The sequence below is a fragment of the Cryptomeria japonica genome, chromosome 10 (assembly GCF_030272615.1).
Source record: "Cryptomeria japonica chromosome 10, Sugi_1.0, whole genome shotgun sequence".
Lineage (NCBI taxonomy): Eukaryota > Viridiplantae > Streptophyta > Pinopsida > Cupressales > Cupressaceae > Cryptomeria > Cryptomeria japonica.
The window spans coordinates 841378244-841394068 of record NC_081414.1 but is presented as its reverse complement, the minus strand read 5'-3'; the positions used below and the strand labels follow the sequence as shown (position 1 = coordinate 841394068).

At 38.0% G+C, this 15825-nt stretch overlaps 1 protein-coding gene across 1 annotated transcript in view; it reads right to left on the bottom strand.

Annotated features, from left to right (window-relative positions):
• Nucleotides 1–12513, bottom strand: part of LOC131053410 (uncharacterized) — a 34182-nt gene extending 21669 nt beyond the window's left edge. Inside the window, exons 1-4 of the mRNA XM_057988020.2 lie at nt 12037–12513; nt 9193–9396; nt 8628–8773; nt 8275–8543 (exon numbers count right to left, since the gene is read on the bottom strand). Coding sequence (XP_057844003.2) covers nt 8275–8543; nt 8628–8773; nt 9193–9396; nt 12037–12435 — 1018 coding nt within the window. The 5' untranslated portion in view covers nt 12436–12513. The remainder of the gene's footprint in view (nt 1–8274; nt 8544–8627; nt 8774–9192; nt 9397–12036) is intronic.
• Between the last annotated feature and the right edge of the window lie 3312 nt (nt 12514–15825).

Here is a 15825-nt window from a genome sequence, read left to right as displayed (position 1 = left end):
GAAGTAGAGTGATTTTACAACTTCAACTTCAAGGAGATAGAAGCAAACTTCGGGTTTACTTCATGTATCAAAAGAGATGAGCGAAGTTTCTTACTTCATGAATTGGTGTTTTGAAGCGAAGTTGATAGCTTCATGAGTTTGAGTTTATGAGCAAAGTTGATAATTTCAGCAGCTGCAAGCTTCAAGTGAAATTCTTTACTTCATGTTTGACCAAAGAGGAGCGAAATCCTCCACTTCACGAATTGCTAAGGAGGAGGGAAATTGTTACTTCATCCTAGAAGGTTTTAAAACGAAATCATTGCTTCATGAGTTTCGAAGAGTGAGATTCAACATCTTCATGACTTGAGACTTTGGAGCGAAGTAGATAACTTCATGCATTGGGAAATAGGAGCGAAGTCAACAACTTCATGAGTTGAAAGATAGGAGCAAAGTTTGAACCTCATGAATTACCTCTTTGAAGCGAAGTTTGCAACTTCATGTTAAAAGGATTAAGAGCGAACTTCATCTCTACAGGGAATGGAGTGGATTTCACACAAAAATAATAAACGTCATGAGTTCAAGAAGGAGAGTGAATTGCATCTTCATGCTCAAATAAGCGAATATCAACTTCATGAATTAAGCTTCATGAGTGAATTTTAACTTCATGTTTGAGATAAGCGAACTCCATGTAGGGCACTTTAAGGGCGAATTCTCTTTGTATGCTCTTATCAAGCTTACATATTAAGTGTATTTGATACTTGCTTGTTTGTTTTGGAGGAAATGAAGGAGAAAATAAGGAGATCAAGCAAGAAGCATTCACTTGTGTGAAGACATGATCTACAACATCAACAACATGAAAGAAAGTCACAAGAGAAGGGATTCCAAAGGAGAGATGCAAAGATGACATAAAAAGTTCATTCTAAGAACTTCAAGAGCAAGTAGTTTCAAAAGAGTTAATCAAAGTTAAAAGATCATTGCCATCATCGCTGAAGCTAGATAATATTGAGTATCAAGAGATATTCCTTCATGCTGAATCAACTCAAGTATACAAAGTCAAGAGTGAAGTGGCATCCCAGATGCCGTTCCAATCACCATTCCTCCAATCAATGAAGTCCACATCAACACATCCAAGTTCAATGTACCACACTCACCCAAGTGATGGCACAAACTCCGAGGCACCTACCCCTGATATCTATTGGTCCACACTTTCTGAATGTAATTTTCTTATTGGCTAAGAAAAAGTTTGTTGTAACAAACCCTAATTAGGGTTTCATTGTAAAATCCTGGCCATTGATGGAGAATCAATCCTGGCCATTCATTGTAAATGAGCTCTCTATAAAAGCTCAATCTCTTCATTTGTAAAGGTTAATAGTTGATAGCTAATAGTTAGTAATAGGAGAAAATAGAATAGCAATTAGAATAGAAATTAGATTAGGAGAAGGCAAAGATAGTTGCCAAACCTTGTTGTAGAGAACAATTGACTTCATTGAAGTTATGGTGAATTTGATTTGTTGCTTCAACAACTCGCATGGTCTTTACTTCTCAATTTACTTTAATGTAATTAGATTGAGTGGAGGAATTTGTTGAATGTATTCATGTGGAATCCACCTAATCCATACCACTAGCCTCTTGCTGCTTGTAAGTGCACCTTGTGTGGTCAACTGGAATGATATGAGCTTAACTTCGAATCATTCTACACTCATTGCTTATGAATTAACTTGAATGTTGATCAATGTTTGATGGTATTGATTCGAACATCCTTGAAACGTCCTTGAAGATTGCACTGAGCTTGTGTCAAATTGTTCAAGTTGATGGTGAGACCTCGCTCAATAGGATTCCATATAGTCATTTATCCATGTTCTTACATTCTAGGCCTTAGAATAGATTCTCTCAACCCTTTGTCTTTTGCCATTTTTTCAATTCAAGTTAGTTTAGGACAAAGAGCATCGCCCGATTGAAATATCAAATGATCAAGTTCCAACAAATCAAGCATTCAGGCATTCAAATGTAAGTCCCCTTGTGATTCCAGCATAATCACATCAACCAACAGAGCTTATCCACACGTAGTGACCCTACATTCATAAACCTTGGAGTCATCTCGAATGATCCTTAAGCTAATCTTCAGCATTCGAGATATTTTGTTCAAGAGAGGATAAGATACTTATGCTAATTTATTATGTGTTCGCATGTGTGTAAAAAACACATCAACACTACCCACCAAAAGTTTCTTCCTAGCAATTATAACCTATGTAACCCGGGGACGCGTCCCCGGCCTAAAAACCCCCGTCCCAGTCCCGAGGACATTTCGAGGACTTGGGGACGGCCAGGGGACGTTTCCCCCTGTCCCCAAATTGCCAAGATTTTAGAGGGGACGACTGGGGACCGTCTCGAGGACGACGAAGCGTCCCCCACATCTAAGACAATTAAAAATGTCGTATTTTCAATTTATTTTTTTAATTTTCTAATATGGGCCCCTATTAATTCAAATTGTTATTAAAAAAAATTAAAAGGCAACTTATTAAAATTTAATTCATATCAAACGTTTAAAATTAATTCATATTATAAATAGAAAATATTAAATTGTTAAATTAATTGGTTAAAATTTAAAAATTAAAAATTAATAAATAATAAATTATAAATAGGAAATCAAAATAATAAAATATTAATTCATTAGTACTATTTTGATTTTCATATCGTAATTGACAATGAAACTATATGGCAGCAGTGTAGCCTTTGGGCATTTTGACATTTTGTATGTTATTTCTTTAATATATATTATGATATGCATATTGACCATGTGAATGAATTGAAATTCTGAATTATGAATGCATAGTTGCTATCGAGTATTGACAATGTTGTATGTTCAGAATTTACACTCTAAAATGTTTTCGTAGTATCATACACATGCTATATCCATGTTTTCATATGATTATAATGTATATATGCATGCTTTATACATGTTTTCATATGAACATTTAGAACTTTCCTATATATTTTAAATTTTCCCTATATTTTATATAGCCGTCACCTTTGCCATCCCCCACCGTCCCCAAATTTGGCAAAAAAAAATTGTCGTCCCGAAAACACGTCTCGCCGTCCCCAAATTTGTCAAAAATAATTGTCGTCCCGGAAACACGTCCCGCCGTCCCCTGTCATCCCCGTCCCGGAAACTCGAGATAACATAGATTATAACCCCTTTAATTGCACCATATAAAAACTCCATCATCCAATGACCATTCAAGAAAAAGCTCTACAAATCCATTTGATACACTCTCCAGTTAAACTAGGCTACAATGGAGGGTACTAACCAAAACGTAACCACTGACAAAAACAGAAAAGCGTTGTGACATTTTCACACATCGACCCATTGCAAATGGGGACCCTCATTTTATTGCTGGATAGCTTAGTCATCTAGCTTGGCAATAATTCAAGTCCTTAGTCTTTTCTTATGAAAGGGTTTGGTTTTGCTAGTCCAAGGTGGAGCAAGTCTAAGGAGTCTCAGGCAATCTAGCATCAATCCGATATTCCTTGGGGATAGCTTAGAGCTCACTCAGCTTTTGTGCTTAATTGTTTGACAGGAGTAAAGAGCTTCATTGAAAGGCGATTCACAATGTAACCCATAGGCTAGATAATGAGATAAGTATTATGAATGATGAACAACTATCAAGCAAATAGAGCGCCTCAAGAACTGGATGAGGAAGAACGAGTCAATCAAACCTAAGTGGATGAAGAATAGATATCAAAAAATTTACAAGTGTGGATGAAAGTAAAGTTCCATGAGTGCTCAAAATCCATGACCTCAAGGAATCCATGACTTGAGGGTCTTGAGGGCAAGTTTTATCCATGAGCTGCACTATCAATTTTATCCATCAAGATAAGTGAGCGTTGGAATGAGCACATTTATCCATGTCTTCCTGATCAAATGCAAAGATCCAAGACTTGAAGGGAGGAATGAGATTTGTCCTTGAGTGCTCAAAATCGTTGACCTCAAGGAATGCATGACTTTACTAAAACAGTGTGATGATCAATCTTTCAAGGGTTGGGTGAAAGACACAAGATTGGTGACTTAATGCTTGGAATCGCTTCAATACAGAGAAGATCACCTTCAATCAGTCCTACAATGACTTTTTCACTCGACAAAATCAATGAGTTGGAGAGGAAGTGATATTGAGGTAGATGAATGATTTGTCCATGAGTGTTCAAAGTCCTTGACCCCAAGGAATCCACGACTTGAGGGTCTTGAAGGCTATGTGAGATGAGAATTGCCTTAATTGAATTTATCCTTGATCTTCAAAATTTACCAAAAAAATGATTTTAATGATGAAAATAAGTGAGAGTTGATGTGATTAACCTTATTCATGACTTCAATGACAAAAAAAAATGATTTTAATGATGCTTTATACATGTTTTCATATGAACATTTAGAACTTTCCTATATATTTTAAATTTTCCCTGTATTTTATATAGCCGTCACCTTTGTCGTCCCCCGTCGTCCCCAAATTTGGCAAAAACAATTTGTTGTCCCGCCGTCCCCAAATTTGTCAAAAATAATAATTGGGGAAGTTCACCTTTCTACAAGCCCTGTTGTCGAGTCATTTACAACCACCTGTACACTAAGAGTCTAAGTTGTGATTAGTATACACCCCATGAACACAAACAAGATCCTATGAACTAGCAAAAAGGCAAGGTTGAGGGTCATATGCCCCAACAATTAACCCCCTCACCTGAGCAACATTATGCAAGCGCACAACTTGACCTAGGAGGCCATATTGCATTCACACAATCAAGCTATGTGAGGGAAACTAACTACCAAGGATGGTAGTCAAACCCTTCACAAGCCTAACTTCAAGCCAATTCCCGAGATCTTAGTTGTGTTCAAGTAGTGCATACACACCAACTTAAGCTTTTGGTTTAGTGGTGGTCATATGTGACCCAACACCTACAACACGAAACACTTCTCAAAGCATCATGCTATCCCATATTAGGAAATTGAAACTAATGTAGAGTTTGGAATGAAGGTACATTCCCACTATGTGTGGAACCAAGAATTGCCTCCATATCCCTCCCTTGTCATAGTATACTTTATATCCATTTAAACATACCTCCATATCCCTCCCTTGTCATAGTATACTTTATATCCATTTAAACATAAACTCTTCCCCATCATAGAACCTAAGAATTTCAATGTGCCTAGCAATCTAAGTCTCTACCAATGCTTTGAACTCTTGACAAAGTTACTAAAACCATCATACAAATACCCCACGGTTTGAGAAAAATCAACAAAATGAAGAAATGACTTGTTGATGCTATTGTTGATTTCTAGGATGACTCGGACAAATCAACATGCATGAGATCTAGAACCCCTATGAACAACCATACATTTTCAATCAAAAATGTTTCTATTTGTTTTCCAACCAATCACCCTACACTATATGGTAGCTATATGTGAACCATATAAGTTGACTTAAGTGCATAAAGATAGTAAAAGTGTTATCCTCCACTACAAGAAAGTGTGAATTCGCACCATGGCAAGATCAACATGTTTAAATAGGCCCATAATTCCACAAAGTTTTGGGGTGGGGGTATGGATTTCGAGGATGAGGGGGCAAAGGAACTTGATTTGGGGATGGCGATACAACCATAACATAGTACTTTAAAAAATAGTTATAAAAAATGTATAAGAACTAACTATTGAAATTGTAAACTACTTGATTATAAATACAAGGCATTTAAGAATAAAAATGTCAAATATCAATATACTATATTCAAAATGATGATTACATTCAAATTTCAAATACAATTGACTAATCACCCAATGCCTCTAATGATCGCCAAAGTCTATGCCAAACTTCACATTGTTGGAGTTGTTGGACTCCTCTAAGTCAAGCTCCTTTGAACCAATACCGACCAACCCAATCCACACCACATCATCATCAATCTATGTTGATTCATTTTACTTTGCATGCCATCAAGTTGCTAGTCTCTCCTTACACATTACCATGTTGCAATCAATGAGATTCAAGGCACTATGTACAACTACAAATTTGAATAACCTCCTAGGCAAAAGTTTGCTCCTCTTAATAGAGGGGATGATGCTATAAGTAGACTAGCTCCTCTCAACAACAAAAGAACTAGAAACCTAGGACAAAAAACCAATATCCAATGTAATTGTCAAATAATGAGGCCCATGAATTTAGCCTCCTATGCCAAACTGAGCCCTCCTATGCCATAGTTTGCCTATCTAGTTTGGCCTTTATTGGATATCCCTTCAAAGAGGGAAATTTAGTCCACTTAATGCAAATCATAGAGGCATTCTTAGCAATATACATCATTTGAATAGTTGTTGTGAACCCCAACTGCAGCCCAACATCTTGCATAGGGGTCTCTACCACACTTCACACATACCACTTCAAGTTCAATGCATAGAAAGTTATGTACAAAAAGGACCATCAAGCTGACTCTTGATGGTCCTTTCTTAGTGGCCAAAAGACTATATTCTGCACTTGAAATTCAAGTCCTTACTATAGGAATAATTATAATAACAATCAACAGCCAAAACGCGGAATACACACGATCAAACAAATCACACAATTAAATGCTACTTTATAAATCCTAATGCAAATTTTCTTTTTATATTTTTTCAACAAAAACAAAAGGACAATTAGCTTGCATCAAAAAATGGCAAGCACAAACTCAAACCATGGCTGTAAAATATCTAGGGAAACAATTTAATTATCAAATGTTGAACACATAACAGACCTTTAAAGTTTAAACAACAGTCCTAATACAACCTGAATAAAAAAGGGAGGTTAATTATATAGAAACAAAATATTTTATTAGAGTTTTGCAGTAAATGAATTGGCCATGCATCCAAAAGATATTAAGCAACAAATCACTATAGAAAGAATGAATTTTTCAAATCAACAAGTTTTAACACCTGCAATAAACTGATTATTTCTAAAGGAAATGGTATACATCATTAGTGAAATTGTCATCAATTTGCTTGTAATCTACAAGTTGATTGAAAAGATAAAATACAGGCAATTACAAATCAAAAGGTAATTCAAACTATGGAAATGAGAAGGAAATCATCCAAAAAGTAGAAGTTCAAAATATGAAATACAAAAGGAGCACTATGTTAAATAGATACATGTTATCACTGGGAGTTTTCCAAGCATCTCCATATCCAAAACATTTCAGGACATGGTAACTCCACAGAAATGTCCTTGAGACATCCCCTTTCCCTGCAAAATCCCCAGAAACGTGTAGGAAACAGAAATTAAAGACTTTCCTCAACTATCCTAGGGGCAACCAGCCATCAGCTATTGGAAAAGCATTTTTTACTTACCACTTATTTTGTGTATGGAAAATTGTTGATGCAAGGGAATCTTCAATCAAGAAAAGGAAGGCATAAGTAAGAATGATAGATTTTCGTCTAGAGCGTGGCAGTCAACAATCTGTGCCAATACAAGGTGATGGATCAAATACTAGCCTTTTTGGCACTTGTAATTACAGCTGTTGTAGAATGGCCTTGGGTGCTCTCGTCTTTTACTTCAATCACCCCAATGGCTGGAAATTGTGGCTCAACACAAGTATAAGGCCTATTCCATTGATTCTAAAGTCATCCCTATCCGATCCTCCTCCTCAACACAAAGTTGTTGATTTCCACCTCTATAAATTCACCATCTTAGGGCTTTTTATAGTTTTCCAAACCTCACCTTGCTTACTGTTCATAACATGCGTACTTTGTTTCTGCAGCTTATATAAAAAAAGTGAATAGATCTCATGATCTACAAGCCACTCACAGACCATTTAACTCAAAATCAAAAAGTTCTTATCCGAATTCTTGATTCAGCTCTAATATTTCATGATATGGTTAAACAATGGATGGTGTAAATACATTGTCATACAAATATTTGAAATTTCCTATTCCTTTAAATTTCCCTATTTTGTTAATTGTGATCCCCTAAAGAAGGCCCCCCATCCCCTGCTTCCTAGAAATGTGCCCCAAAATTTCTTGTCATCCCTTTCCTAGAAACATTGTGAAAGATAGAGAAATAGTTGAAGTCAACAAATGGATTTCTTGTATTTGTAGCCATGTGAAATGAACGGAATTTCTTGAAAGAAATCACAAATTAGAAAGAAAATCAGCACAGTAATTATGTGACCCAAAATTGCTATCAGCTCATTGATCAGAAAATTTTATGATATGACACAATATACCTGTTAAAAATGTGTAAATGTGAATAGTGACTGTAACAAAAGTGATAACAGATTCATTTTAAAGCCACTCACCTTCATTTGCTTCATTCTCTGAAACCAAAAACTGTCTCAGGCTCTGACCTTCCTTAATGTGGATCATTCCAGCTTTCAAAAGTTCTTGCATCACTGCTTCTCCTACTAATTCATTTGTCTCCACATCAAGATATCTAAGAAGAGCAATAGGATCACCTTCACAGCATTTTAAAAGCCATGCATCTTTCATCATTTTTACACATTCTGCTGTCACAGCTGGTACTCTGTCTGCCAATCCTCTTCGAAGAATCGTAGTGCGAAGCTTGATACTACATGTTTTCAAAGCATATCATCAATAAAAAAATATTGAATCCTTTCATATTAAGACAAGGGAACACAGCAACAAATCATACCTGAGGCTCTGAAGTGGAAACTTATTTGCCAAAACTCGATAAGCAGCCTTTCGCACGGAGTCATTCACATCAAGTGTCCGTTCTATAATATCCAATGCTGTATCATTTGAAGGAGGCAGCGACAACACTAGCATTTTGCGTACCTCCTACATATCACAACTGACATTAACATATTTCTGCATAATCCATCCCCATATAATGATCACATGAAAAACAATCCCAGTTCTGCACTACCAGATATTTTGTATATTAAATCTTGGAATTATGACTAAAAAATTAAACTAAGGAATTGACTTATAACATTATTCAAAAAATGGAACCATGCAAAAATCCTCTTTCATTTGTTTCACATTGAATGAAACAACCAAGCATTAGAGAAGTTTAATGTCTGGAATCTGAGAGATCATTAGATTCAACCACAGAACAAGTTTCCAGTAGAAATCATCAGAGGAAAAAATTTTGAGTAAAAAGCAAGACAACACTAGTCACATCAGTGACTTTGACAGAATACATTATCAGTTCTCCCATCTATAGCTTGCCAAACCAAATTGTTTAAAAAACTCACAGCATTTTGTTCAGAAGATAAAGCTTCCTTGTAAAGATTGACAATGTTTGCATTATCAACATCATTTGCAAAGCGGGCCAGGGCACGAATAGCATAAACTCTGACAATGGGAACCTTGTCCTGCATTCTTCTTTGCATGCAGTCGATGACCTCATCCCAAACTTCATTGCTCACTTCTGCATTATCTGGTAACCGCATAATCACCTGCATAAAACAAACAAAATGAAATGTAAGTAAACATCTGGAAACTACATACATTTCCACTTCGTAAAGAATATTAAGAAAACAACTGAGAACATTGTGCCAAAAACAGTTCCAGAGTTAAATCAGTGACTAGCACGAGTTCACACACTGATATGAAGTAAATTCATTGCAACATTCCATGGAATTTTACATCCAAAGAAGCGGCCTAAGAAAATCAAACTTGAATGACTAGAATTATGAATCATTTAAATTGCAATGTTGTACCAAAAGAAGCATTAACGCTCTACTCAAATGTAATATTCAGAATATTATTGCTACTGATTAAGCATGAAAGATCTGATTAAGAACCTCAAGACAGTGCATTTGGTAGTCTCAAGTTTCAACTAATCACAAGGGCTTTCACATGAATCGGCCAATTGCAGACATTACAACTGTTGCTAGGAGATTAAAAAAAAATGGTATTTAAAATAAGTTTGACTACAACTATTTTTCTGGCTACAAACTCATTACTCCACGAAGGTTCTCCAGGTTGTCTCAGATGAACCCACATAAGACCCCGGGAGCCCAGGCCACACCCCGGGCAAACCCAAGACCATCCAAGCCCCATCTCCAGCTCCAAACTGAACCTAATAAATACGCAGGGTGAAAGAGCCAAAACTAGTAAGCATGATTTTACACCGACTAGTTTTTCTTCTGCGATTATGTGTCATGCTACTTTAGAGTCGAATGCTGATTCAGTTTAATGGCCTCTTGGGTTATTTTAGTGTGGTCTCAAACACTCTAGAATAGTCAAGTGTAAACAGCAACTTATTTATAATGATTTTAGAATAGTCGGGTGAGAAGCAGATTTGCAATCTTGCCTTTCCTTTGGTAATGGTTCTATACAGCTACCCCAAGGAACTCATAACGAAAAAGTGCCAGACCACGCAAGCTGCAACACCATTACTAAAATTTACATGATATCCATAGTAATCCATTTCACAAGATTAAAAAATCAAAAAACTACACACATGAAAATCCTTCTCTGGAACCAATACATTTGACATTTAAATCTTTCAATAGAAATTTAAAAAATTCCGCAAGAGTAGGTAAACACTGAATTTTAAACAAAATCCATTCTTTTTCAAAATGAAACTATCATTGAAACCTTCACTAACTTTCAATAGATACTGAAAACTTTTAAATGAGTTTTAATAGGAAAAGATCTGTAGGTATCAATTAAAAGTTCCAAAAAGATATATGCATAGAATTCCAAGGAGTGGTGGTGTAATTGTAAAGCAGAGCACATGGAAGACTGGCCTCAGTTCAAATTCCCCTTTCATAAGAAAGCAGGCTGTGACAACCGAACCAGTGAGGTCATAACATAACAATCGTGAAGTACTTGAGAGTGTGACTAATAAATACAAACCTTGAATATCTAAACTAAGCTCGCCCTACACTGCCTCACGGTAGCTTATAAACCCACCCAGATTTTACCAAGCAAAGAAAATGATACATAAAAATTACATTACCTCCAGCTTATAAAATTTTACTGCCATAAAAACGATCAGGCAGTGATGTATCAGCATCGTGTGGTTAGTGCACCTGTAGAGTTATTACAAAAAAATGGCTGCAGATGCACTGATCATAGTATTAAGTATTCCCTTTCATCGAAAATAATATATCTAGGTCAAGTGATTAATCATCTATGATCCTCTGTAACGAGTAGACAACAATAACTTGCACTGATGCAATATAAATACTTCCAAATAAATAAAAGAATTTACAGAAACGATGGAAACCTTTCAATAGAAACTAAGATTCTGTCTGAAACAGTGCTACAAATAGGATAATTCTCTGGAACAAAGCTTGAGGTAAACCTCAAACATTTCCACTATCACATGGTTAATATTTTTGCCAGAATATCCAATATGAAGAGATTAAATTGTGAATTTATGGAGTTTTCATAGCACAACGGGTTTAAATACGACGGTGACATGTTAAGCGTTCAAATTGAGTAAATTGTTGCATCTAACTGTGACTGTAGCATACCAAGTACGACTAGCTTAACAGAAAAGATAATCTACAAAAATATTACTACAGATGAAGAATTTATTTTACAAATTGTTTATGGTTAATGATAGATTAAGCAATAAAAAATGCTGCATCTAACTCTGACTATGCCATAGCAGGTACGAATAACTTTGATGGAAAAGATAATCTTCAATAGCCAGAGGTTACCTTGTGACGGAGAATCTACTTCTACCATTCTTTTTTCAAAGTCAGCGAAATTAACAAGAAACCTCAAATTTTGAAACAACTCCAAGAAGGACAGACGACATTTTTGCGCGCTTTCGTCTTAAAGCTGTTTACTAGAAACCATGCATCAGTCGAAATACTGTTCAATTAGATTTTAAAGTAGCTCTAGCAACTACTGAGGAAAATCGTGCCGCTCACTAGACAAGAAATTAGTAGAATGCTGCTCTCTTGAATTGTAAAATTACTCTAGAAAACATTGCGGAGAATCAAGTCGCTTAGTAGAAACCCTCAATAAGTCAACCAATGTTCGCCTAAATTTAAATTCTGAGAAGCGCTCAATTATTTTGTGCATATTCGAAAATTGCAGTAATAACTACCAAGAGAAATCAAAATATTGAATACCTCGGACAGAATCTGGCACGATCTGAACCGTACGGCTTTGTGAGAGGCATCCGCCGAATAGAGCAAAATCCCGAAGAACTCTTCCAAAAATGCATCGCACTCGTCCCCATGCTTTTCATCTCTGTAGGCCGCAAAAGCTGCGACAAATCTAGCGATCCTCTCCACGGCCGGTTCCCTCTTCATGACAAGAAAAAGAGGCCTCAATGTCTTCCACCACTCCTTCGTAAATTCCTCCCCGTTTTCCCTTCTGATTGCCACCAGCTCTTTTATCCTCCGCGGATGTAAGGCGTATGATTGCTGACACTCGTTCAAAACCTTCCCGATGCAGGCAGGAAAGTCGTCCATTCTTTTTCTCTGATGTTGTTGTCTGCTGTTATTCTTCTCTTCCATTTTACCCATCTTGGATTCGAACCTGCGATCCCCGTGTTGCGCCAGCTAAAAATTAAGTCCTGTTTTTTTAGCTTTGCTTTTTGTTTGAATTTGTTCTTGAGCGGGAGAAATTCCCGTCAATTCTAACGGCTATCTGTTAACATATGTTTTCTTGTTATGTTAGATTTGGCGTCAATAGGCTTTGATATATTTAAATTAATATACGTGACATTTTTACTTTAGTGCCGGGCTTGGGAGGAATTATAACCACCGATACATAGTGAAAATCATTTTTATTTTATTTTTATTGATATTTATATTTTGATTAAAAATAATAAAATAGTAAAAGTGATGCAGGAGGCGGCGATTTTCGATCACGAGAATGGGAGAATGGCTTCAGGCAGATGGAAAACAGTCGGCCATGGCGACCACCGCATGCAAACCAGTGGCAGTGGCAAGGCGTGGGACGAAGGAGGAGAGATGGAGTTGTTTTTGGTGAAACCAGATTCCCCTTTGAGCGAGACAAAAACAATTGGGGGCACTCTCGGATTCTGAACTTTTCGAAGTGGAGCAAGAAACAGACGGAGGATAGATTGAGGAAGAAGTCTCTAGCACCAACAGATAACCCTAGCTCTAGCGAGATTTCGGTGACCTCTGATAAGAGAACTATCAGCATTTGTATAGACTCATAGGCTTGGAAGGAATCGGTTCAAGTCTTGCGAGCCAGAGCTTTTTTCATGAAGTGGGGAGGGGATTGGTCGGCCTTTTCTAAGGTTAGGAAATGGATTGACGAGGAGTGGGGGAGCCACTTTGAGTTCAAAACCTTAACAAATGGGTTTTACGTTATCATAGCTGGGTCGGAAGAGGAGAAAAACAAGTTGATGATTAATGGGTCGTTCATGATGATGGGAGTAGGGTTTTACATCAAGGACTGGATCCCTAACTTTGATCCCCGACAAGCCACCATAGAGGAGATACCTGTTTGGGTCAGACTTTACAATCTACCGCATGAATATTGGAAGGAGGAAGTTTTTAAGGTTATTGATGATAAGTTAGGGAGATTCATCAAATCGGATGAAGTTATTGACAAGCTGAATTCATGTATGTATGCCCGTATTTGTATCATGTGAAAACCACACCCGGAGCTCCCTAAGGCAGTTGTGATTCGCTCGCCAGAGGGCTTATGGAGGCAAGAGATTGAAGTGGAAGAAATCATGGTGTGTAAGTCCTACAAAGAATGGGGGCATGAGGAACGTGATTGCAAGGCAGGACAGAAGGGTAAGGGAAGGGCAGACATAACTTTGGAGGACCAGTTGTTAGTAGGGTCGGAGGCTGTAAAGCAACTGTCAGTTCTCACAGAGTCGGATCTGGGCTTCGATCTAGTTGTATCAATGGTTGGGAAGCATCATCTTAGTGTTGTAGACATAGGTGGGGTCGAAGTGCCTTTAGCTCCTTGCCCTGTTCAGGAGGAGTTGTTGGTTAATCAAGTTAAGGTTCGTGTTCCTACTGGAGATGAGATAACTGCAACTGAGAATGGCTCGCTGGGAGATACTTTCGTGGATCGTCATCAGCTTCTGTCAGGATGTGTGGATGGGTCTAGTGTGCGTCAAGCAACTAGTGAGGAATGTGGGGACGTTTGTTTCCAAAAAGATGGTTCGGCAACAGAGGTTGGTCCTAGGTTAATTCTCCGTGACTATGCAGTAGGAGGGGGGATTCCCTCCCAGCACAAAATTTTTTTGGCTTCTGGGTTTGGGCTGGAGGACCTGGTGGATGGTATGAATGGTAGGCCACGGTGAACCAGAGATTAGATGTTGTTGCAGGGTTTGCAGAGGAAAAGGTTAACAGCTTTAAAGACATCCACATGTCCCCGCCCAAGGCGGACTATGGCATCTCAGTGGAGTTGGAATCCGATGAGGAGGATGGGATGAGCGATGATTCCTTGGGGTTGTCTGCAGAGGTATGGGAGACAAAAGTAAGGACCATTAAACAGACTAAAACAAATCCTGCTAAGTTGTCCAAAGGGATTTGAGAGGTAGGAAAAATAGGCAGAAGTTGCTTGAGGAAGCAGGCAACATGAAGGGTTAGACAAGACTACTTAGATCCGGGAGAGACCTGTTCTCTCCTAGGCAGCAATGAAGCTCCTTACTTGGAATGTCAGGGGCTGCAATGCCCCTGACAAGAGATGCCTGATCAAAAGAGGTTTTGATCAGGCAAAGCCGAAAGTTATTTGCATTCAAGAAACCAAATTAGGAAGGGAAGAAGCAGCTAGAGTTCTTGGTGTTAGGTAGAGATGGTCTGGTTTCTTTGTGGATTCAGAGGGGGCTTCTGGTGGGTTAGGCATATTGTGGAATCCCATGGCTATTCAAGTGGATGTTGTCTCAAGTTCTAAACATTGGCAGATGGTAAAGGTGAATTATAAGATTCTAAGCTTTAATTATTTTTTAATCAACGTCTATGGTCCCACTACTGTTGTGGAGAAGTGTCGGTTATGGGAGGATATTTCCAAGCTTTTGGAGGAGGCGAGGTCGGCCTTAACAATTATTGTTGGAGATTTCAACGCCACCCTCCTTTTTGGAAAAACGTGGAGGGGTGAGAAAGATGTGCAGGATTCAATTAGACTTCTAGGCCTTTGTGGACTCCAATGCCCTATTTGAGGTGGCTGCTAAAGGAGGGAGTTTTACTTGGACCAATAAATGGCGGGGCTTTTCTAATATTGTTGAGAAACTTGATAGGTTCTTCCTTGCAGGGGATTGGAACTTGGCACCCCTTGTTTATGAGGCAAAAATTTAGCTATTTCAGGTTCGGACCACTTCCCGGTCTCTTTGGTTGTGCAGAAAGATGGTGTTCCGCTCAGGTGTCCCTTCAAGGTGGAAAAGATGTGGCTGAGGGAGTTGGGCTTTAGAGATCAGGTGTTTTGTTGGTGGAGGGAGGCCCCAATGGTGGAAGGTTTCTTGGCCTTTCAGTTATTTAAAAAGCTAAGTTATGTGAAACAGAAATTGAAATCTTGGAACAAGGGTGTGTTTGGTAATATCTTTGATGAAAAACGTAGGATCAAAGGGGATTTGGGGCTTTGAATTCGAAAGTCTTGGCTGAAGGGATGGATGAAGTGGATCATCTTACGGAGAAAGACCTTCTTAGTAGATATGGTGAAGTTCTACAGAGGGAGGAGATTTACTGGAAACAAAAATCGCGTGAGAATTGGCTAAAAGCTGGAGATAGAAACACAAAATTTTTCCATAGTTCGGTGAAGGATAGGAGAAGCCTCAATAGAATCCTTTCTCTGAGATTGGTGGATGGAACCCGAACGGAGGATCCTGTTCGGATTAGCAAGGAGGCATTGGATTTCTTTGGGAATCTATGGAGGAAGAGTGGGACTGGCCAGGATAGTTTGCAAGCCGAGTTTTTGGAGGTGATTCCTCC